Consider the following 24,641-nt stretch of genomic DNA (forward strand, 5'->3'; position numbering starts at 1 on the left):
CAGGGAAGACATCCTCCTCCCTCATGTGGTACCCTTCCTGCAGGCTCATCCTGACATGATCCTCCAGCATGACACTGCCACCAGCCATACTGCTCGTTCTGTGCATGATTTCCTGCAAGACAGGAATGCCAGTGTTCTGCCATGGCAGCGAAGAGCCCGGATCTCAATCCCATTGAGCATGTCTGGGACCTGTTGGACCCCCAGAAATGTCCGTGAACTTGCAGGTGCCTTGGTGAAAGAGTGGGGTAACATCTCACAGCAAGAACTGGAAAATCTGGTGAAGTCCATGAGGAGGAGATGCACTGCAGTACTTAATGCAGCTGGTGGCCGCACCAGATACTGACTGTTACTTTGATTTTGTTCAGGGACACGTTATTCCATTTCTGTTAGTCACATGTCTGTGGAACTTGTTCAGTTTATGTCTCAGTTGTTGAATCTTGTTATGTTCATACAAATATTTACACATGTTAAGTTTGCTGAAAATTAACACAGTTGACAGTGAGAGGATGTTTATTTTTTCTGAGTTTATATCATTTTCGGTGTGGAAAAACGTTTAAGTGTAAACAAATTACTAAAACCAGATATAAAGTACGTAGAAACCATAATGGACCTTTATATTTTTTTAAATAAGATCATCTTTGAGATCTAACAATCACCAAAATAAAAGCTAGACAGTCAGGTAGAATATAAAATTTAAAAAATTATGCATTCAGGAGTATTTTTGTCATGGCATGGGGCCCCCAATGATTTTGTTATAATATTTGAGTCACTCTGATAGCATGAGTCATGGCAAAATGTGTAGAATTGTAGGAAATTAGCTATAAATCTGCAGATTTTCTCTCAACCCCATGGCAAGGTGTGTAGAATTGCAGGATATGTGCTTTAAAACAGCAAAATGGTGTCACTGCGGCCAACAGAAGAGCCTCAAATTTTTTCGGCCGGCGACCTCACCATTGGCCTCGCCCACCACCTAAGCCCAATTTTTATTTTGAAAAAACCCTGCTTGCTATTCAACACATGGAGCAGACAAGGAGCAGTTGATGAGGTTAATCTGCTGTTCTGTTGCTCTCTGTCTGTGGTTCAGTCTAAAGTTTGTGTGTACACTGCAATACAGTACTCAGCATCTTTCTGCAATGTAGTGCCTACAAGTAAATCATTTTATATTCCTTTGAATGAATCAATCTTTACCACCTTTGGGAAGTTGGTACAATTCTAAGCAAATAATGTTTGACACACTACAAATGAATCCTTTTTAATTCATTCACCTGCTCCTTTGGTAGCCCATGTCAACCACGTTGACCCATTGAACCATAATTAGCCCCACTATGGTTCTTGGTGCTGATGGTAACCGATTGACAAAGCTTTTGGGTTACACATGTAAGCAGATAAGTCCTGTAATAAGTTGGTTATAGATGTGTAGACTATGAAGAAAGAGGAATTGAAAATTAGTGAAAGCTCTGTGTCATTTACTCTCCCCTCTATAAGCCAGTGTGTGTGTGTCTCTCTCTCTCAGGTAGGGACGCTGGGGGTCTGTTTTTTGTCGGGAGACGGGACAATTGTCTCAGAGGATGATCTGTCCCGATCCCCATCATCAAGTTCCGGGGCAAAGATTTTATTTCTGAGAGAAAATTGGGAGAAAAGCACTCCAAAGCGATCTTTTGTTTTTTGTTTTTCTGTAATTAGCTGTTGTGGCATATCAGCACATCAGTTTGTTCACGTTTAAATGTGCTTCTCCCTCTCTCTCTCTTTCTCTCATTTCGGCTCATTTTTGTAGGAGCTTCCCGGCTTGTCTCACTGACAAATTGTCCTACAATGTGAGTGTGCATTTCAGACAGATCTGTATTCTATTCTATCTGTAAGGTCAAATATGTGAAAGTAGTATGATACTATTTACTGTATGATGCAGACAGGTAGCACCGGAGCACTACAAAACAGCTGTTAGCTTTTCTGAGATTCATACAGTGCAATGTCACCATTTCACTAACTCAACCTTCCAGCCACTGGCATCCGCAGGAGCAAAACTACTCTTTCTAGCGACCAGTAGGTAGATATTGAACTTTATTAGCCAAGATCTGATAATCTAATGTGTATGGTATTGGTTCAACATTAAGTAAGCAAGTACATATTAAAATCTTAACATTCGGATTTTGTTTGTGTATTTGCTTCACTCGAGGGGATTGCCACTACAAGATACTTTACATAATGTCTCAGGGAAAAGCCTGTCTTGAGATTTCAAAACACTCATCATTTATTCAAGGTCACATTTGCAGCAAAAGGGGGTCTGAGTGACTTATGCTTCTTGTGATTTTGAAGTTGTCCCATTGCTGCTTCGTAGGATCTGTCTAGCTTTGAGTTTTGCCGTTGGGATGATCCCCAGATTATAAGATTAAATGCAAAATACCTGTTTACCCCGGTTTGACTATGTAAAGAAACTTTCTAACATTTAGATAAAAAAATACCTGGATTGTAGAATATTTGCACGTTATTCTTGTTTAAATTCTTCTAACTCTGTCAAGCTGGTTGGTGGTAATTGCTAGACAGGAATCTTCAAGTCTTGCCATAGATTTTCAAGCCTATTTAAGTCAAAACTGTAACTAGGCCACTCAGGAACATTCGATGTTGTCTTGGTAAGAATCACCAGTGTTTATTTTAATTTTTTATTTAACTTGGCGAGTCAGTTAAGAACAAATTCTTATTTACAATGACGATCTACCCCGGCCAAACCCATTTACATTTAAGTCATTTAGCAGACGCTCTTATCCAGAGCGACTTACAAAACCCTAACCCGGACGATGCTGGGCCAATTGTGGCCCGCCCTATGGGAGTCCCAATCACAGCTAGTTGTGATACAGCCTGGAATTGAACCAGGATCTGTAGTGATGCCTCTAGCACTGAGATGCAGTGCCTTCGACCTCTGCGCCACTCGGGAGCCAAATATTTGGCCTTGTGTTTTAGGTTATTGTCCTGTTGGAAGGTGAATTTGTCTCCCAGTGTCTGTTGGAAAGCAGACTGAACCAGGTTTTCCTCTAGGATTTTGCCTGCGCTTAACTCTAATCCGTTTTTTTTACCCCCTAGTCCTTGTCGATGAAAAGCATACCCATAACATGATGCAGCCACCACTAGGCTTGAAAATATGAAGTGGTACTCAGTGATGTGGTGATGGATTTGCCCCAAACATAACGCTTTGTATTCAAGACCAAAAGGTCATTTCTTTGCCAATTTTTTGTAGCATTACTTTAGTGCCTTATTGCAAACAGGATGCATGTTTTGGGATATTTGTATTCTATGCAGGCTAGTGAAGACATCAAAACTATGAAGTAACACATATGGAATAATGTAGTAACCAAACAAGTGTTTAACTAATCAAAATCTATTTTATATTTGAAATTGTTCAAATAGCCACCCTTTGCCTGGATGACAGCTTTGCACACTCTTGGCATTTTCTTAACCAGCTTCATGAGGTAGTAACCTAGAATGCATTTCAATTAACAGGTGTGCCTTGTTAAAAGTTAATTTGTGGAATTTATTTCCTTCTTAAATGTGTTCGAGCCATTCAGTTGTGTTGTGACAAGGTAGGGGTGGTATACAGAAGATAGCCCTATTTGGTAAAAGACCAAGTCCATGTTATGGCAAGAACAGCTCAAATAAGCAAAGAGAAACAACAGTCCATCATTAATTTAAGAAATGAAGGTCAGTCAATACGGAACATTTCAAGAACTTTGAAAGTTTCTTCAAGTGCAGTCGCTAAAACCATCAAGCGATATGATGAAACTGGCTCTCATGAGGACCGCCACAGGAAAGGAAGACCGAGAGTTACCTCTGCATCAGAGGATAAGTTCATTAGAGTTACCAGCCTCAGATTGCAGCCCAAATAAATGCTTCACCGAGTTCAAGTAACAGACACATCTCAACATCAACTGTTCAGAGGAGACTGCGTGAATCAGGCCTTCATGGTCGAATTGCTGCAAAGAAACCACCAAATAGGGCTATCTTCTGTATACCCCCCTACCTTGTCACAACACAACTGAATGGCTCGAACATATTAAGAAGGAAATAAATTCCACAAATTAACTTTTAAGAAGGCACACCAAAGGACCGGTTGAAATTTGTCCTTTGGTCTGGAGTCCAAATTGGAGATTTTTGGTTCCAACCGCCGTGTCTTTGTGAGACGCGGTGTGGGTGAATGGATGATCTCCGCATGTGTATTTCCCACTGTAAAGCATGGAGGAGAAGGTGTTATGGTGTGGGGGTGCTTTGCTGGTGACACTGTCTGTGATTTATTGAGAATTCAAGGCACACTTAACCAGCATGGCTACCACAGCATTCTGCAGCGATACACCATCCCATCTGGTTTGGGCTTAGTGGGACTATCATTTGTTTTTCAACAGGACAATAACCCAACACACCTCCAGGCTGTGTAAGGGCTATTTTACCAAGAAGGAGAGTGGATGGAGTGCTGCATCAGATGACCTGGCCTCCACAATCCCCCGACCTCAACCAAATTTAAATGGTTTGGGATGAGTCAGACCACAGAGTTAAGGAAAAGCAGCTAACAAGTGCTCATTATATGTGGGAACTCCTTCAAGACTGTTCCAGGTGAAGCTGGTTGAGAGAATGCCAAGAGTGTGCAAAGCTGTCATCAAGGCAAAGGGTGGCTACTTTGAAGAATCTCAAATATAAAATAGATTTTGATTTGTTTAACACTTTTTTGGTTACTACATGATTCCATATGTGTTATTTCATAGTTTTGATGTCTTCACTATTATTCTACAATGTAGAAAATAGTAAAATGAAGGAAAACCCTTGAATGAGTAGGTGTTATAAAACTTTTGACCGGTAGTGTAAATATATTTGTTGATTCGGACACTGTGTTGTGTCCTTATACGTGTGCCTTTATGCATGAATCAATCTTGTCTTCTCTTTGTGATTCGGGTCCACAGTCAGCACACAGTTTCTGAGTTTTGAGACTGAGAACACATTCACATTTACAGCAACAACCTGGGGAAGAGTTTCAGGGGAGAGGAGGGGGATAAATGAGCCAATTGGAAGCTGTCATAAAAAGTATCATAGAAGCTGCAGAATATGCTTTTTCTGATACTATATAGAAATAAAATGTGACTCTGAAGGAATATTTGATAAAGTGATTCTCCTTTCCCTGCATCTGTCAATTACAAGATGTCCCAATCTCTTCATGTACAATTTGACAATTGATATGCCTAATATTGTCACTCATCAGATTGTCAATTTAATCTAGTCTCCAGGCTTACTTTTATGTGTGGAATTAGTTTTGGTGTAGTTTCGATGGGCCGGCTATGCAGGCTGACTGGCACCGTTTGTTTCCTGCTCATCAACTTGGATAAAGTAAAGGATATGTTTTGTATTATTCTAAAGGCCTACTGCAACACATAGAATGTTTCTGTTTCCAGTACAATACATTTGATTAGTAAAATAGTTACAGTAAGTAAAACAGTCCCATAACAGCTTCTTTTTACAAAGTAAAATGTAAAAGAGAAAAAAAATGGTAAAAAGGCTCAATACTTTTTTGTTTGTGATTTCAAATGTCTGACAAATGAGCAGTGTAAAATACAAACATTTAGAAAAAGTCAGGGAAGGAGCAGGACATAGCTTTTCTTTTTGCAGATTTTTTTCAATTGACAAAATCAAACGTCAGTTGGCGCATGGCACTTCTAATGTTAACCGAAAGGAAACTCCACCAGGGCTGTACAGCAGCTTGACCTCATGAGCCAGGAACTAGCTGGACTGGACCAAGATAGTGTCACGTCCTGACCAGTGAAAAGGGTAATTTGCCATAGTAGAATGGTCAGGGCGTGGCAGGGGGGTTGTTTTGGGTGTTTTTGTTTTTTTTGTTTCTAGGGAATTTGTTCTAGTTTTCAATTTCTATGTTTCATTTTCCATGTTTGGCCGAGTATGGTTTCCAATCAGAGGCAGGTGCCTTTCATTGTCTCTGATTGGAAACCATACTTAGGCAGCCTGTTTTCCTTTGGGTTTTGTGGGTTGTTATTTTCCGTTTAGTTGTTGTACCTGACGGAACTGTTGAGCATTTTGTTGTTTGAAGTGCATTCATTAAAATCTAAAGAGGAGCACTATACACGCTGCGCCTTGGTCTAATCCTTTCAACGGCTGTGACAGATAGCCTATCTTGATGTTTTTATTGTTATGTACACTGGATAGGTGCAGTGAAATGGGTTGTTTTACAGGTTCACCCATATTTGTTCAGATTCAGATCAACTTTATTTTCCCACCAGGGGGAAATTCATTTGGTCATGTGCTTAAAAACACAGTACATAAAACATGGAAGCACAGAAACTACACAATATAATTCATTCAGTGCTATAGCTACACATTTAAAGTGAAAGTTCAATATGCTGTATACTCGAGGGACCAACAGACTATCTATTACACAGCCTTATGGCTGTTGGAATAAAGGAGTCCCCATATCTATCTGTTTTGATTTTCTATTGAAGAAGTCTATTTCCTCTGCTGCTGTGACTGAGTTTTGAGTAAAGGGGATGAGTACTATCATGTAAAATGCTTTCAAGTTTTAGGAGGATAAGTTTTGTGTACAGTTGGTGTCTGATTCTTGATCTATACCAATTATCTGTCACGTCCTGGCCAGTATAAGGGTTAATTGTTATTGTAGTTTGGACAGGACGTGGCAGAGGGTATTTGTTTTATGTGGTTCAGGGTGGTGTGTTAGTTAGGAGGGCGTTTGATTTATTATTTCAGGGTTTTGAGTTGTGGTCTATGTTTATGTATTTCTATGTGTAGTCTAGTGAGTGTGTTTCTATGTTGGGTTAATTGGGGTGGACTTCCAATTGAAGGCAGCTGTTTGGTGTTACCTTTGATTGGAAGTCCTATATTAGTTGGGTGTGTTTGTCTGTGCATTTGTGGGAGATTGTCCTTGGATTGCTGTGTTGCCTTCAAGGCTGTTAGTTTGTCGTTCATCGGTTTGTTATTTTTGTATATGTGTTTGTTTGGTTTTTCCCTTCTTTTCACGTAAATAAAGAAGATGAGTATACATGTCCCTGCTGTGTTTTGGTCCTCCATTTCCAACGACATGCGTGACATTATCCTTCCAACCGTCTTAATCAAGCGCTGAATCTTGACTTGGTCTTGCACTTGCGTGTTTCCAAACACGCATATCAGACCAAAGGAAAAGACACTCTGCAGGACAGATTTGTAAGATATGGCAATCAAAAAAAAAAAACATTCGCGTAAAAAAGACATTCTCTGTTGCAATTTCTTTCTCTTTGCAAAGGCACAGTCATTGAATTTAAGTTTGTTTATTTCGATTCCTAGGTATTATGTGGTCACTCTTTCGACTGATTCCCCATTGATCTTCATAGGGGGTGGTGGATTTTTGTTCCTTCTGAAATCAATTTCCATTTTGTTTGTTTTCTTAATATTTATTTCAAGAAAGTCATCTGCGCACCACTGGATGAATTTTGCAGTTTCTCTGTCAAAACCTTGAAAAGAAGCTCGGTCTGGGTGGAGGAAACCCACAACAGAGGTGTCATCTGCACATTTAAAGAATTTATGGGCTGAGTCAGAGGCTTGACAATCGTTTGTCTACAGTGTGTACAGTACCGGTGAAAGTACGCAACCTTGAGGGGCTCCGTGTTCACCGTTCTAGATGTAGGGATGAGTTAAACTTCACTTGTTGAGTATGGTTCACAAGGTAACTATTAATCCACTTGATCAGTAGAGAGTTGACATCCATATTCACCAGCTTATCCACCAGTAGGTGGGATTGGAGGGTGTTAAACGCACTACTGAAGTCAATGACTGCAATTTTCACTAGGTTATTTGCCTTTTCTAAATGTTTGGAGATATTGTTCAACATGATCAGTAATGCATCATCAACACTCCTGGAGGCACGGTGGGTGAATTGGATAGGATCTAATTGGGATGAGAGACCAGATTAGAATTTGTTTTGAAATTATTTTTTCAAAACATTGAATAGGTACAGATGTCAAGGCTACAGGGCGTAAATCGTTATTTTCTTTTGGCCTGTTGTTTGTATGTACTGGGATAATCAGCGACTTCTTCCATAAGTCTAAAATGATCCCACTTTTCAGTGACCGCTGGAACAGCTTCTGGAACGGTAATGCGAGCTGGTCTGCGCATGCCTGAACTGCCTTGCTGCTGACTCCTTCTGGACCATATGATTTTCGTGGGTTGACACGTTGAAAGTATTGCTTGACGTCATTCACAGAGATCTGTATATCAACAGCTGGTATGCTGTCTATACTGTCCAAGGCCGCTTTCTGCTGCGATGTAAAATCACACGTCATATTTACAATAGAAACTGTTCAAATCATTTGCAAAAGCAAGGTCGTTTTCGACGGTCATACAATGTCTCTTTGGTTTGTAGCCCGTGATGGCTTGTGGCCCTTGCCAGGCTTTCCTACTGTCCATGTCTTTGTATGCTGCCTTGTACTACTTGATTTTACTTTTGAGTCCTCTGAAATTTTACTGCCACCTGATTTAAGCACTTGTTTTTTTCTGGTTGAGGAGCTCTTTTAATTCCCGAGTTACCCACGGTTTATTATTGGGGAAGATGTTGACTTTCTTTTTGGGAAAACGGATGTACTCAGGAACAGTATCTGCTGCCTGTTCCAGGCTCCCTGGAGCAAATTGGGGTTAAATGCCTTGCTCAAGGACACATCAACATATTTTTCACCTCATTGGTTATTGGCCCAATGCTCTAGACGCTAGGCTACCTGCCACCCATAGGCTATGCTAACTCTAGACAGGCTAGCTTGGCTAACTCAATCACAGGCTAGCTAGGCTAACTTTAAATGGGCTTGTAAGACTAGTACCGGTAAGTCAAAGTGATAGTGGGCTGCTATGTCAGCTGCTAAACTGTCATAGCTTTGACTGTGCTGGGTTTATGTACTGGACTGTGTTTGCCTCAGTTCTGCTACAGTTAGCTGTGCTATATTTTACCTGGCAGGGTTAGTTAGATTCTCCAGGACAGGGAAAACAGAACTGGGGATTGAAACCGGACTGTGTGTGTGTGTGTGTGTGTGTGTGTGTGCTCGCGCTGTAGGACCAAGGGCTCTCTGCCAAGCATCCACAGTATTCCTGCCAAATTAAATCTCACCTGTGTGTGTGTGTGTGTGAACATCTGCACATACTTTGCAGGGCTCACAGCTACAAAGGCTTGTTATAGCATTCCTCCTCTCATGCTGTTTATTAATCCAACCTTGCGACACAAGCTTGCGATTTTATCACTCCCTCACACACAGACACACACACACACACACACCCTTTCTCTGTCACGCTTGTTCTTCCTCTCGCACAAAGACGGTGTCATTCCTCCCTGCTGCCATTGAAATTGTGGTGACAATCCACATGCAGCATTGATATAGGGCAAGTGTGTGAAGCTGTTCTTTAAAACACATGCCTATTTTCATGAGTGTGTGTGTGTGTGTGTGTGTGTGTGTGTGTGTGTGTGTGTCTCCCTAGTTTTCAAATGTACATTTTACATTTTAGTCATTTAGCTCTTATCCAGAGCGACTTACAGTAGTGAGTGCATATTTTTCATATGTAGCTTTAGAGAAGAAGAGGGAGAGCGAGAAAGCAAGTGATGGTAAAATGAGGTCAGAGCTCTTAGAAAGTCCCTTGCTGTGCTGGGATCAGGCCTTAACTCCCCAATCAGAAAGACTCCTAGCTCCCGGTGCAGTGTGGGGCCCCTAGAAGCTCTCGGTGCAGTGTCGGGCCCCTATGCCTAGCCAGGGTGCACTAACAAACACACACATACCAGGCTCCCTGAGCTCCAAGGACCTCCCTCCACAAAGGGGGCTTTGATTCCTACCCACTGCCTGGGCTCATCAAATGGGAAGATGAGACAGTGATGTTCCCATTTCCTCCAGCAGCCATATCAGGTGTTCCAAGTCTGAACACTGACAGAGAGAGTAGATGGTAAGGCCTGCTGTGGGCCAGACTGTACAGCTCGCCGTTATCCTGCTACAGACCAGACCATGAAGCTAGCCTTTAGAGTCCCATTTAAAACCATTTTGGGGATCCAACTAATCAACTACTCATTCAATTTAGACTTAAATCAGGCTAGTTAGTACTGGGCTGGAACAAAAACCTGAATGCACCCTAGTCCTCCAGGACCGGAGTTGCTCACTATAAAACCAGTTGTAGGGGTAAAGTGGTAAAGCCATGGTATTGTTCCAAACCCTCCGTATGCAGCAGGCTAGTGGAGATGCAGTGGATGGACAGATGCTGAGCATTCTTAATTACCTGCTTTGATAGCGCAGGGCCAGGTGCTGTTGGTTGTATTAGAACATTAGAACACAACAACACAAGTCCTGCAGGGACAGTGGGATCCAAATGATGTAATGGATTTGAGCTCTGTCTGAATAATAATATAGCTAATAGCTGTGATACTACAGCTACAGTACCTGTAATGTGGACTGCCTAAAATGAGTCATTCACAGATGTGTAACGTGTCTAAAGCTGTGTTGTCATCGGCGAAATGGTATGATTACAACACAATACTGAGATATATGGGCAGTAGCCTGCTGTATAACGGACAGCTCATGGGCCGCCTTAAGCTTGATTAAGACTCCATCTTCCCGTGCCTTTCTGTCCTTTTGTTGACCCACATGGCATCCATTTTGTCTCTGATACCCGCAAACCTGAGAGTTACCTCATGGTACATCTAAAAGTGTGGTCACTGGGAGAAACTGTCACAAGTGTTCCCGAGCAGTAGAGTCAAGGTCAGATGAAGGTTTCAACAAATGCATTATTGAACTAAGGTTTTGACTAGTGTCAGGCCCTGAAGTACACTACGTCCGATCCCATAGCGGTATACTGACAACTGTTTTTCCTCGAGCGCACTTGCCTCTCGTCTAATGAAAACTGCAGTCTTTCTGTAGGAGAGTGCATTGCACTTTGACCGTTTTTCTGTAAATATTTAACTATGTTGAGGCCATAGATATTTCCTTCCCCTGTCCCGTTTTCATCGACTGTGCTTTTTAGGTATTTGTTACTTAGCCAACATCAGGAAGACTTTCCTTTTTTTGTGCAATATAAATCTTTCAAATACACAATGAAGTTGGGCTTTTCCGAAATGTCAGTGGATGAAACATTCCTCCCAAAATGTTGTGCATGTTTTAGACTTTGGCCTGGAAATGATCTAATTTCAACCATGAAATATTTTGAACAGAATTGTGTTGACCACTAAAATACACAGTAAACATGCTAATTCTAGTCATTGCCATGGTGTAATTGAAATCGAGCTTTTCACACGTTATGTGTTTCCATCCTCAGTTCGCCTGTTATTGGGTATTAGAGAAACCCTGTGCCAAATAATGCTCTAGTTGCTAGTTCAATTAACAATTTATGTTTGAAGCTGCAGCACAGGAAACTGAACCATCTCATCCAAAAAGTTGACTCAAGTTTGCCAAAAAACACCTGGAAACTCCTGGATGATCATCAAGACTCTTGGAAGAATGTTTTATGGACAGATGAGTCAAAAGTATAACTTTTTGGACAACATGGGTCCCATTATGCCTGGCAAAAACCAAACACTGCATTCCACATTAAGAACAATGGTCAAGCATGGTGGTGGTGGGTGATGGTTTTGGTATGCTTTGCTGCCTCAGGACCCGGACGACATGCCTTAAAAGAAGGAACCATGAATTCTGCTCTGTGTCAGAGAATTCTACCGGAGAATGCCAGGCCATCTGTCTGTGAGCTGGCTAAAGCTGAAGTGCACCTGGGTCATGCCGCAAGACGATCCAAAACCCACAATCAAATCTACATGAAAATGGCTAAAAAGCCTCCCGAGTGGCGCAGCGCTCTAAGGCACTGCATCACAATGCTTGAGGTGTCACTACAGACCCGGGTTCGATCCCAGGCTGTGTCACAGCCGGCCGTGATCAGGAGGCCCATGAGGTGGCGCACCAAATTATCAATGAACCTACCAGGTACAACCGTAAACACAGGCAACCTCATAGATATCATGCTAACTAACTTGCCCTCCAAATACATCTCTACTGTTTTCAACCAAGATCTCAGCGATCACGGCCTCATTGCCTGCATCCATAATGGGTCCGCAGTCAAACGACCACCTCTCATCACTGTCAAACGCTCCCTAAAACACTTCAGGGAGCAGGCCTTTCTAATCGACCTGGCCCGGGTATCCTGGAAGGATATTGACCTCATCCCGTCAGTAGAGGATGCCTGGTTATTCTTTAAAAGTGCCTTCCTCACCATCTTAAATAAGCATGCCCCGTTCAAAAAATGTAGAACCAAAAACAGATATAGCCCTTGGTTCACTCCAGACCTGACTGCCCTTGACCAGCACAAAAACATCCTGTGGCGTACTGCATTAGCATCGAATAGCCCCCGTGATATACAACTTTTCAGGGAAGTTAGGAACCAATATACACAGGCAGTTAGGAAAGCATAGCTTTTTCAAACAGAAAATTGCATCATGTAGCACAAACTTAAAAAAGTTCTGGGACACTGTAAAGTCCATGGAGAATAAGAGCACCTCCTCCTAGCTGCCCAATGCACTGAGGCTAGGAAACACTGTCACCACCGATAAATCCACTATAATTGAGAATTTCAATAAGCATTTTTCTACGGCTGGCCATGCTTTCCTCCTGGCTACCCCTACCCTGGTCAACTGCCCTGCACCCCCCACAGCGACTCGCCCAAGCCTCCCCCATTTCTCCTTCACCCAAATCTAGATAGCTGATGTTCTGAAAGAGCTACATAATCTGGACCCCTACAAATCAGCCGGGCTAGACAATCTGGACTCTCTTTTTAAAATGATCTGCCGAAATTATTGCAACCCCTATTACTAGCCTGTTCAACCTCTCTTTCGTATCGTCTGAGATTTCCAAAGATTGGAAAGCTGCCGCAATCATCCCCCTCTTCAAAGGTGGAGACACTCTAGACCCAAACTGCTACAGACCTATATCTATCCTACCCTGCCTTTCTAAGGTCTTCGAAAGCCAAGTTAACAAACAGATTACCGACCATTTTCAATCCCACCATACCTTCTCTGCTATGCAATCTGGTTTCCAAGCTGGTCATGGGTGCACCTCAGCCACGCTCAAGGTCCAAAATGATATCATTACCGCCATCGATAGGAGACATTACTGTGCAGCCGTATTCATCGACCTGGCCAAGGCTTTCGACTCTGTCAATCACCACATTCTTATCGGCAGACTCAACAGCCTTGGTTTCTCAAATGACTGCCTCGCCTGGTACACCAACTACTTCTCAGATAGAGTTCAGTGTGTCAAATCGGAGGGCATGTTGTCCGGACCTCTGGCAGTCTCTATGGGGGTGCCACAGGGTTCAATTCTCGGACCGACTCTCTTCTCTGTATACATCAATGATGTCGCTCTTGCTGCTGGTGATTCTCTGATCCACCTCTACGCAGACGACACCATTCTGTATACTTCTGGCCCTCATTTGGACACTGTGTTAACTAACCTCCAGATAAGCTTCAATGCCATACAACTCTCCTTCCGTGGCCTCCAACTGCTCTTAAATGCAAGTAAAACGAAATGTATGCTCTTCAACCGATCACTGCCCGCCTGTCCATCATCACTACTCTGGACGGTTCTGACTTAGAATATGTGGACAACTACAAATACCTAGGTGTCTGGCTAGACTGTAAACTCTCCTTCCAGACTCACATTAAGCATCTCCAATCCAAAATTAAATCTAGAATCGGCTTCTTATTACTCAACAAAGCATCCTTCACTAATGTTGCCAAACATACCCTCGTAAAACTGACCATCCTACCGATCCTCGACTTCGGCGATTTACAAAATAGCCTCCAACACTCTACTCAACAAATTGGATGCAGTCTATCACAGTGCCATATACTACCCACCACTGCGACCTGCACGCTCTTGTTGACTGGCCCTAGCTTCATACTCTTCGCCAAACCCACTGGCTCCAGGTCATCTATAAGTCTTTGCTACGTAAAGCCCCGCGTTATCTCAGGTCACTGGTCACCATAGCAGCACCCACCCATAGTACGCGCTCCAGCAGGTATATCTCACTGGTCACCCCCAAAGCCAATTCCTCCTTTGGCCGTCTTTCCTTCCAGTTCTCTGCTGCCAATGACTGGAACGAACTGCAAAAATCACTGAAGTTGGAGACTCATATCTCCCTCAGTAGCTTTAAGAACCAGCTGTCAGAGTAGCTCACAGATCACTGCACCTGTACATAGCCCATCTGTAAATAGCCCATCTGTCAGCGTGTGTAAAAGAGGCGAAGTCAGGTGCAGGAGAGTAGCGTGATGGAAACAGGCGCACTTTATTAAAGTTCCTAAAGGAGAGCACAACATAAATCAAATGCGCTCAAAAACACGGAACATAACAAAAGTAAAGGGCATTAAAAAGACACCACAGCAACATGAAACAATTACACACAAAACATGATGGGAAACAGAGGGTTAAATACAAGTAACTTAATTGGGGAAATGAAAACCAGGTGTGTATGGAAACAAGACAAGATAAATGGACATATGAAAAAATGGAGCGGCGATGGCTAGAAAGCCGGTGACATCGATCGCCGAACGCCGCCCGAACAAGGAGAGGAGCCGACTCCGGCGGAAGTCGTGACACCATCCAACTACCTCATCCCCATACTGTATTTATTTATTTATCTTGCTCCTTTGCACCCCAGTATCTCTACTTGCACATTCATCTTCTGCACATCTATCACTCCAGTGTTTAATTGGTACATTGTAATTACCATGGCCTATTTATTGCCTTACCTCCATTATCGTACCTCATTTGCACACACTGTATATATACTTTTTCTACTGTATTATTGACTGTATGTTTATTTATTCCATGTGTAACTTAATGTTGTTGTATGCTTTGTTTTATCTTGGTTCAGGTCGCAGTTGTAAATGAGAACTTGTTCTCAACTAGCCTACCTGGTTAAATAAAGGTGAAATAAAAAACTATTGGCCCAGCATCGTCCGGGTTAGGGGAGGGATCTGATAACATTCCTTATCAAAAATATGCAAAAGGAGATTAAATTAGAAAGGGGGCAAATACTTTTTCAAAGCACTGTAATTGATTTCCTAGGAGTCCTCTCTCTTTCTCGCTCTCGCTCTCTCAGCAAATTAAGGCAGCTTGTACAAGCACCTTGAGAGAGTTGAGGAGGGGAAGCTAACCCATAAAACGAATGAAAACCTATGAGAAAGTGTTATATCCCAATACCATCGTAGTGACAATAGCAGAATATAAGCCCTGTAGCATGACCCACCTCCATAGTGACAATATTAACATTATAACTAGGGCGTAACCGACTTCTCATTCCGTAAATGATCACAAAAGAAATGAGCCGGTGGGAGATTTGGGTTCCGTCTAGGCCACGGTGTTGGTCCTAAATCAGAAGCAAGGAGTAGGCCCTGGAGAAATGCAGAGAGGAGTAGAGAGGAGAGAGGGAAGAGGGAGATCAATTATTCACACTTAAAACGGCCCAGAGGAGTGGAGGATGGGGAAAGTGAGTGGAAGTGGCTAGCGGTAGCGGCTCATATGCAGTACACTTAGAGGCTATAAATGCCTGGAGATGGTGTACACAGAGGATTCATTGATGATTGAATGAGTGGCTCTTTGGCACCATGTAACTAAGCACAACTGCCATAGATTCCAGCAGTACATGATTCTCCTTAAAGTGGAACTGACTGCGCGTTAACTACTTTACAGATATGAAACAAACAGAATAATATCAGTCAAAAATATCAAATTGCCAGTGTATGCTTCAAAACCAACTTTATAAGAGGTTTATATTTTACTCATGACGTACAGTAACGCATTGTTGGCAGAATAGAGGGATGCAGTTCAATGCATGATTCATATAATTCACCAATACATTTTTTGGTAGTCAAAAAAATATTGCTATCAGGTTGTAAATCACAGCTGGCGTGGTACATTGTTTGCTGCCTCCACCACTTTGGGATGAACTGTTTCAGTTTCAATGACTGTAACTTCTTAGGCAAGGAATGTCAACACAATCCAACTAGCAAGGGCAATGATCACAAGTCAGTCATAACATGACTAATAGGCTAGCGCACGTGTCATACATAAAGGCGAGTATAAATTAGTCAATAGTTGCTAGATGGTGCACAAGCGAGTATAAATGAGTCAACATTAGAAATTTGCTTGTGCATCAGCATTTTTTACTCTTGTTATGTCAGTCACTGATAGTCAGTAAATTAGCCCATGTCAGCTAAATGTTTTTAGATTGCTAAGTTAGTTTAGCGGCCAGTTATCTAAACTTGTTATCATGGTCAAATTACCGTTCGTCGGGCCCCTATTAATGTTTTTAGTCGGTCTCACTCAGATGTCATATTAGAAATTGCAAAAATGTCTTTCCACCCTATGGCAAAATGTGTAGAATTGCGTCAAATTAGCTTTAAAATTGTAAAATTGTATTTTCACCCCAATGTATAGAATTGCACGAAATTAACTCTAAAATGAATTGTTGACAAGAGGGGGGCCACGCATTTTTTTGTTCGCAATGTGGGGGAGATGGATGTGTGTACACAGACCCGTGAGCTAACTTCGGCCCCTCATGATGGGTTCAGATTCTTTGTTGCCCACACCTGTCACGATCGTCATAAGAACATTCAGACCAAAGCGCAGCATGAAATCGGTTCGACATTTTATTAGAAGTGAACCGCACAAAAAAAAACAATAAAGAACAAATGAAAATGTGACGTTCTGGAGTGCTCACAGGCAGCTACACAAAAACATTACAAGATCCCACAAAACATAGTGGGGAAATGGCTGCCTAAATATGATCCCCAATCAGAGACAATGATAAACGGCTGCCTCTGATTGGGAACCATACCAGGCCAACATAGAAATAAAACAACCTAGATTACCCACCCTAGTCACACCCCGACCTAACCAACGTAGAGAATAAAAGGCTCTCTATTGTCAGGGCGTGACAACACCCTCATCAAAGTTGCCCATCCCTGGCCTAGAGTAACATAAACAAATAAAAATGCTATTATGTTCTTTAAAGTAAAAAAATATATTCCTACATTACTACCTAAGACATTCGTAAACACAACCAAATGATTATTCTTCAGATAGCATATATGAAATGTATTTATTAGACTGTTAGAATGTTGACCTGTCATTGGCTAGAAGGGGAGTTACATCGAGGCCAGCCGTATGCTAATGACGCCGTTCGACAACGATCTCTAGTGGATACTTCTAGGCTGAAAGGCCCGGTGGTTCAAGTGTTAACTTCTCAAAATGACCTAGATAAAACATCAGTGGTAACATAATAACCACACAACACAAGATGTTTAATATAATGATCATTTTATACAAATGTGTGAATAACTATCTTACTAACATTTACAAATAATGGGAGTGATGATTAAATGGTGAGCAAACTGTTTTTAAATACCTTACAAATGGTTTATTATTACTGAATGTTAATATAAAGTGATACCCTGGTTTGACCATATTTTGGTATAAGCTTCAAGTTGAAGTAGTTTATTTGCTATTTGCAGATATTAAAGGTAATACATGCATTGAAATTCTTTGTTGGAGCTCTCTCACATATACTACAGTACATACACAGTAAAATGAACAGAAAACACATTACTTGTGTGTGGTAATGGATACATCGTCCAAGCAAAGTTCGTAAACATTCACTTGACTATGCACTTTTCCCAGCGACACATCTCGGGTTTTCTAGCTGGAACTTGTAATAGTGAATCCCAGGATTCATTGATATTAAACAGAATAGGACAGACTTTGTCCACGTAACAGCTTCACACAATGACAGATAGACAGACATATAAATGCAAATATCACACAAAAGCACAGACATCGGAACATTAGAGATATTGCATCAGAGTTCCCTTTTGACATTTGACAAATACATTTTACTCACCATTTCTTTTCATCGTCCTTTCCACAGCTCCCCCCAATTTCACAGACACGCCACCGCAGTATGTTGAGGCCAAGGAAGGCGGCAGCATCACCCTGAGCTGTGTGGCGTCCGGCAACCCCAAACCTTCCGTCAGCTGGATCCGGGAGGGCAAGCCTGTGGAGGACAGCGACAAGTACAAGGTAGACCCCCGCATCACCATTTCCTGTGTTTGCCCCACCCACTTGGTATTCACGCGATAATGGCCCAATGAAGTCCAAGTAGTTATACTAAGCACAGTGGGGATGACCATGCTAGAAAGGACAGCATTGGCTATAACTGTTGAGCAAGTCCAGGAGTGGTTCACATTAAATGTGGGGATAATGTTAGAAGATAGATTACTGGTAAACATTACTGGTAAACATTTGACCTGCCCCATCTGTTGTCTAGTCTATGGCTCTATTCATGGGATTGCGTAGTCTGCTAGTTATCTGGAGACGTTCTATCCCACTCCGTTTACAACTTTAAAGGGGAATTTCACCCTGGGGGACCCTTGGTTTGTTTTGATCATGTCCGAGGGATTTCTAGGTCAGTGAGATGTGTTTCACACATAATTGGCCACGAAAAGGGCAGGACTGGGCTTCGCGTGCCGAACGATACACCCTATGGCGACTTACGGTGTATTGAGGGGGTGGTGCGAGATCTGAAAATAAATGTAGTCCTGCTTTGAGGCATTTAGCGAAGCCGTCGATGTTATACCGATCACACTATACATTTTTTTGTGTGTAGATATGGTTGTCCTTGTCTGATAGAGCCAACTGGCATCTTTCAGCGATGTTCCTATTGGTGGATTCATTGCTAAATATACAATGTGACACATTCTTTCCAGTCTCTGAAAGTCTACAACGGCGGTGCTTCCTTCTCTGGCCCCGTCTCTTCCCCAAGATGGGCTTTTTTGAAAGGGAGGTGGACACAACACAAAGTACTCTTGGCAAAACTGAAAGAACTGATCAGACCGCAATCGCTTCAAGGGATTCAACACACATTTAACGATGGAGCATTTTTTTATCTTCTATTAGCTACATGGTGACATTCAACCATGCATGTTTCAGCCGGAATATAGCAAAGAGGATTTGAAACAAAGAGTTCGATTTAGCTCAGCTACAGCTGAAGCCAGCACCAAGAGTAGGGTGTTAGGTTACGCGACAAACAATGGACACTATAAGAGAATTCTACAAAGAATCGCAGTAAACGATTTCGCAGTTTTCACTAAATGTCAATAATGTTTTTGTGAGAATACATTTGAAATAATTTGAAAACATTAATGTGGCAGTTGTTACCAATGTCTAAAAAAACTGTACGTTTTGATATTTATGCGATATGAGCCCAAAGGTAAAGCAAGTGCCGTGCTAAGAATGTTCAAATCTATGGGACAGCCCTTTTTGTGAAACCAGTAAAATAGCTGTGTTCATATTTGCTCTTTGCGATGGGTATTCCTCAACCTATCAGAGTAAAATCAATGTGACATTGTATTGCCAAAAAGTATGGGAAAGTCCTGAGTGTTTTTCACGGTCATCGGAGGTCTTTTGACTTAAATATAAGGTAAAACGTTTTTCCTTCACTTCTGTCATTCAGATGTTTTCCGAGACACCAGAAAACATAGCATGTTACAAAGTAGGGCTTCTTAGCTACGTTTTGATGTATGGGTTGTCAGGGATTCACGTTTCACCACTCCCATTTCCATGACGAGTGCTAGCTTGCTAGCTGTGTGGGAGTGCCTGACCCCGTTTGCTGAGCCGGGCGAGAGGCAGTGCTGTGCGGCATTGGCTGAATTGCGCAAGCAGCAAATTTTGTGATTGATGGTTTTATTCTTTCAAGTAAAAACTACCAGAATTCAGTGGCTACAGCCCTACAATCAATAAAAACATAGCTAAATACCAGTGAATTGAACATGTGCCCCATCGATCTTTCTGTGCAACTGGCTCACAGGCAGGTCACTCTCCTAGACTAATTATTTGCTGCAGGTTATATTCCCATCACCAGAGTAACCAAAAAATAACATTATAATGTAACCCATCTCACGTGTAGGCCTACCTTAGAAGTAATCTATGTTGTTAGAATAGTATCGGTCTGTGTTACAGTTAAGACTTAGCGAGAAGTGTGAGTCAGTTAGGCTGTGTGTTTCTGTTAGGCTATGTGTGTGAGGGTGCTGTGTTGGGATGCTGAAAAGTGTCTGTCTGTGTTAGGCTGTGTGTTGGTGGGGGTTCTGTGCGTGAGTGTGTTGGTGGGGGTGCTGTGCGTGAGTGTGTTGGTGGGGGTGCTGTGCGTGAGTGTGTTGGTGGGGGTGCTGTGCGTGAGTGTGTTGGTGAGGGTGCTGTGCGTGAGTGTGTTGGTGGGGGTGCTGCGTGTGAGGGGTGCTCACTCTATCCATTCGTAGCAGTAGGATCAAGTCACAACCCGCCCATTTCTTGACAGATAGCTGAACAAGCCTGTGGCTCAGTTGGTAGAGCATGGTGTTTGCAACGCCAGCATGGTGTGTGCAACGCCAGGGTTGTGGGTTCGATTCCCACGGGGGGCCAGTACAAAAGAAAAAAAAAAATGTGTCAAATGAAATGTATGCATTCACTACTGTAAGTCGCTCTGGATAAGAGCGTCTGCTAAATGACTAAAATGTAATGTAAATGTAGCCTATTGAGTTATTTCAAATGTCATCATGGCAGTGGAATTGTTTAGTCAACTGAATGTATTTTTTTCCCGGCCACAGAAAATGACTACCAATTCTAGTTTCGTAAGGATCCATGATCACAAATCATGACGTTACGTTGGACCCATTTGCATTGATGTTATTTTATATTCTCAAACTAGTGTGCCTATATGATGTTCTTCCATACAGGCGTGACATGCTGGAGTGATGCTTCTATGCAAATGTTGTTGATCAGTAGGCTAATATAAGTCCCAAATGGAAGGCAAACAGAGTGTTTGTCATCTGTAGCACCATAGACTCCACTTATCAGCCAAAACAAGCTCAATTACTCAATGCATGCACACACTCCTATTGAATATGCATTCACCTATATTGTGAGTAGGGCTATGCCATCTTAATATACCCAGTTTGTCAAGAGATTTACCATTCAAATACAATTATTACCATTATGTTATGTAATTAGATTGGTTAAAAACAGTCAAATGTATTATTTGATTTTAGAATAGATGCATGAATGCATACATAATATTGAATATCGGCCTCCATGACCACCAAAAATCAGTATCGGCCCTAAAAAGTCCATATCGGTCGTTCTCTGAAGCAAAGTATCCAACATCTATTGCTTACACACGTCCTGTTTTTTCCATATCAGTGCAAATCAGCTGCCACTCTCCTCTACCGTGATCCGTTGCAAGAGAAGAGACAGCTTACTACCTTGTTTGTCCTCCTTCTCCCCTCAGGGCTACGTAGCCATCCTCCCTTTCAACTCTTTCATCCTGTTTCCATTTCATCCTCCCTTCCACTCTTTAGCGATTTGGAATCTGTACCATATTGTGTACACCCATCACCCATCCAATCCTTTGATGTACAGTACGATAAAGTGCCTAGAGCAGTGGTCACCAACCGGTCGATCATGATCGAATGGTCATTCTCCAAGGCATTTCTAGTCAATCACCAAACATTTCTGTAAAAAAAACAACAATATAGCCTTGCGTTCCTATGTTTGGGGGGTTTTACGCTGTTGGAGGTAGGTGCACTTGATTCAGCAGCCCTAGGGCTGGGAAGGCAAAGTGTTCCCATTTTGAACCATTTCATGTGTCTGAAGGTAGAACGCCTAATATTAGGCTTGTCTGGTAGGCTCGCGTCACTCGGCAGCTCGCGGCTGGGTTTCCCTTTGTAGTCTGTAATAGTTTTCAAGCCCTGCCACATCCGACGAGCGTCAGAGCCAGTGTAGTAGGTTTCAATTTTAGTCCTGTATTGACCCTTTGCCTGTTTGGTGGTTTGTCTGAGGGCATAGCGGGATTTTTTATAAGCGTCCGGATTAGTGTCCCTTTCCTTGAAAGTGTCAGCTCTAGCCTTCATCTTGGTGCTGATGTTGCCTGTAATCCATGGCTTCTGGTTGGGATATGTACGTACGGTCACTGTAGTGACGACGTTGTCAATGCACTTATTGATGAAGCCAGTGACTGAGGTGGTATACTCCTCAATGCCATTGGATGAATCCCGGAACATATTCCAGTATGTGCTAGCAAAACAGTCCTGTAGCGTAGCATCCGCATCATCTGACCACTAGGAGCGCCACTTATGGATGAGAATTGTCTTGTTTGCTCATGGCCTTATACAGCTTGTTAACTGTGGTCTTGGTGTCAGCATCGGTTTGTGGTGGTAAATAGACGGCTACGAATAATATAGATGAGAACTCTCTCTGTAGATAGTATGGTCTACAGCTTATCATGAGGTATTCTACCTCAGGCGAGCAATACCTCGAGACTTCTTTAATATTAGACATCGCACATCAGCAGTTATTGACAAACAGACACACACCCCCACGCCTCGTCTTACCAGATGTAGCTGCTCTGTCCTGCCAATGCACGGAAATCCCAGCCAGCGCTATATTATCCGCGTCGTCGTCCATCCACGTCTTGGTGAAACATAAGATGTTACAGTTTTTAATGTTCTGTTGGTAGGATAGTCATGATCGTCCAGTTTGTTTTCAAATGATTGCACATTGGCCAATAATACGGAGGGTAGTGGTGGTTTACCTACTCGCCGGCAAATTCCTACAAGGCACCCCGCACTCCTCCCCCTTTTTCTCCGTCTTTTGTTCACGTGGATGATGGGGATTTGGGACTTGTCGCGATAAAGCAGTATATCCTTCGAGTCGGATATCTTTGTTCAGTTCGAGGTGAGTAATCGCTGTTCTGATGTCCAGAAGCTATTTTCGGTCATAAGAGACAATAGCACAGTTGGTAAGGATCCCGTAAAACGGCAGCCATCCACCATTATAGGTGAGACTAGAGAGAGACTCAATGAATACAGCATTGAGCTGCTGTTATGTGTAAGTTCTTGTTTAAGTTGTTATACAGCACTATCAACACTTTTATAAGCCATAAAATGTTAATTATTTTTATTTCCGCTCAGCGCTACAACAAACACTGCAGCAGTAATGAATGAGTAGGAAGGTGTATCGATAGGCTTGTGTTGTTATAATTAGCGGCTTGGGTCTTTTTTTTAATATTGAGGAATATTTAACTTTCTCTGTTCATAGGAGTAACGACATGAATTAATGCGGTGGGACTCAAGTTTCGCCATCAGCTGGAAGACGGTGTCCTTTTTGGTCAGACTGCTGCTCTCTCCCTCGCTGAGACTGACCATCAGATGCAGGCACCATTAGCCCAGTAAAATAAAAAGCTAATTATTTAAACATATGCTACCTCAGCTGTGTCTCACAACTAATGAAACAACGGATCTATTACTAGTGTGATCACATAGCCTACCTCAAAAATGTTTTTAAAATGGCCCGAACAACGATGCATTGGCAGGGCAATTCAAGCAAAGCCAATATGCCGTGATAATGTATTGTACCTACAACTTACTGCACAAACCTCATTGCTACAGTACAGTTGTTAATTGGCTAATGTTGCATAGGCTTACGTTCTTAGTCATGTTAAAAAAAATAATCTGAGCGGCTTGCATTTTGACGAATCAGCCCGTACTCTACACAGACCGGTGCGGCATAAGCAGAGCTGCAGTAGGCATACACCAAATAGACCATTGCCATATATGGATCTGTGCCATTTTCATTGAACTGGACTGTGTTAACAGCATGAGCAGTCGTGAGTAGATGCGCTTGTTTTGAGATCAAAGTGAGAGCTGCATGAAGCCACGTGTGTACATTTTGTTCATATCCTTTGCTAGTTAGTGAGTTATTAGTCCAGTTATAAATAATTTGTTGTCAGCAATAGGGGAGTGATTGCCTCCTACAAGAGCACAAAACGTTTACATTTCTAGACAGCTATGAAAAGCAAGTCATGTAAAGAGCTTTATTTTGTCTTAAAGGGGAAGTATTGTATTTTGAGACGGGCTTGAACAATCTAAGTAGCCAATATGCAGAGGGTAGCATAATTTGTCTGATTCTCTGTAATAATGGTATGGGAATAATAATTGATTTAATTTTGTAAAGTGGTTTCTTACGTCAAACAACACAACAATATTTTCAGTCACCTCCTTGTCTGAAGGACAAGTGGATAAACAGGTTAATTGTCACGGTTGTCTAAAGGATCGGACCAAAATGCAGCGTGCGTTTCGTTCCACATATTTATTAGACTGTGAAACTTTATGCAATACAAAATAAACTGAAGGACAAAACAATAAACTGTGACGCAGAGGAGAAACAAACACTACTCACAAAATATAATCACCCACAAAAACAGGTGGGACAAACATCAGCTTAAATATGACCTCCAATTAGAGGCAACGACGACCAGCTGCCTCTAATTGGAGATCATACCAGACAACACCAACATAGAAATACAAAACATAGACAAACACCCCCTGTCACACCCTGACCTACTCTACCATAGAAAATAACAACATACTATGGTCAGGACGTGACATTAATCTCAAGCTCTGCATGTTTTTTCCAAAAGTCTCATGGAATGTAGGCCTACATTGAGCACCACACATTGACTGCTACTGTAGGCTGAATGATAGAATAGCTATTTCCATGTTAGAATGTTATGGG

The 24,641-nt window shown here is 42.2% G+C and overlaps 1 protein-coding gene across 6 annotated transcripts in view; it reads left to right on the top strand.

Annotated features, from left to right (window-relative positions):
- The window catches only part of igsf9bb (immunoglobulin superfamily, member 9Bb), a 186,446-nt gene that overhangs the window by 85,261 nt on the left and 76,544 nt on the right, over nt 1–24,641 (top strand). For all 6 annotated transcript variants that reach the window (XM_029690794.1, XM_029690796.1, XM_029690795.1 and 3 more), the window contains one exon: nt 17,965–18,116. In XM_029690794.1, coding sequence (XP_029546654.1) covers nt 17,965–18,116 — 152 coding nt within the window. The remainder of the gene's footprint in view (nt 1–17,964; nt 18,117–24,641) is intronic.

The sequence above is a fragment of the Salmo trutta genome, chromosome 15, assembly GCF_901001165.1.
Source record: "Salmo trutta chromosome 15, fSalTru1.1, whole genome shotgun sequence".
Taxonomy (NCBI): domain Eukaryota; kingdom Metazoa; phylum Chordata; class Actinopteri; order Salmoniformes; family Salmonidae; genus Salmo; species Salmo trutta.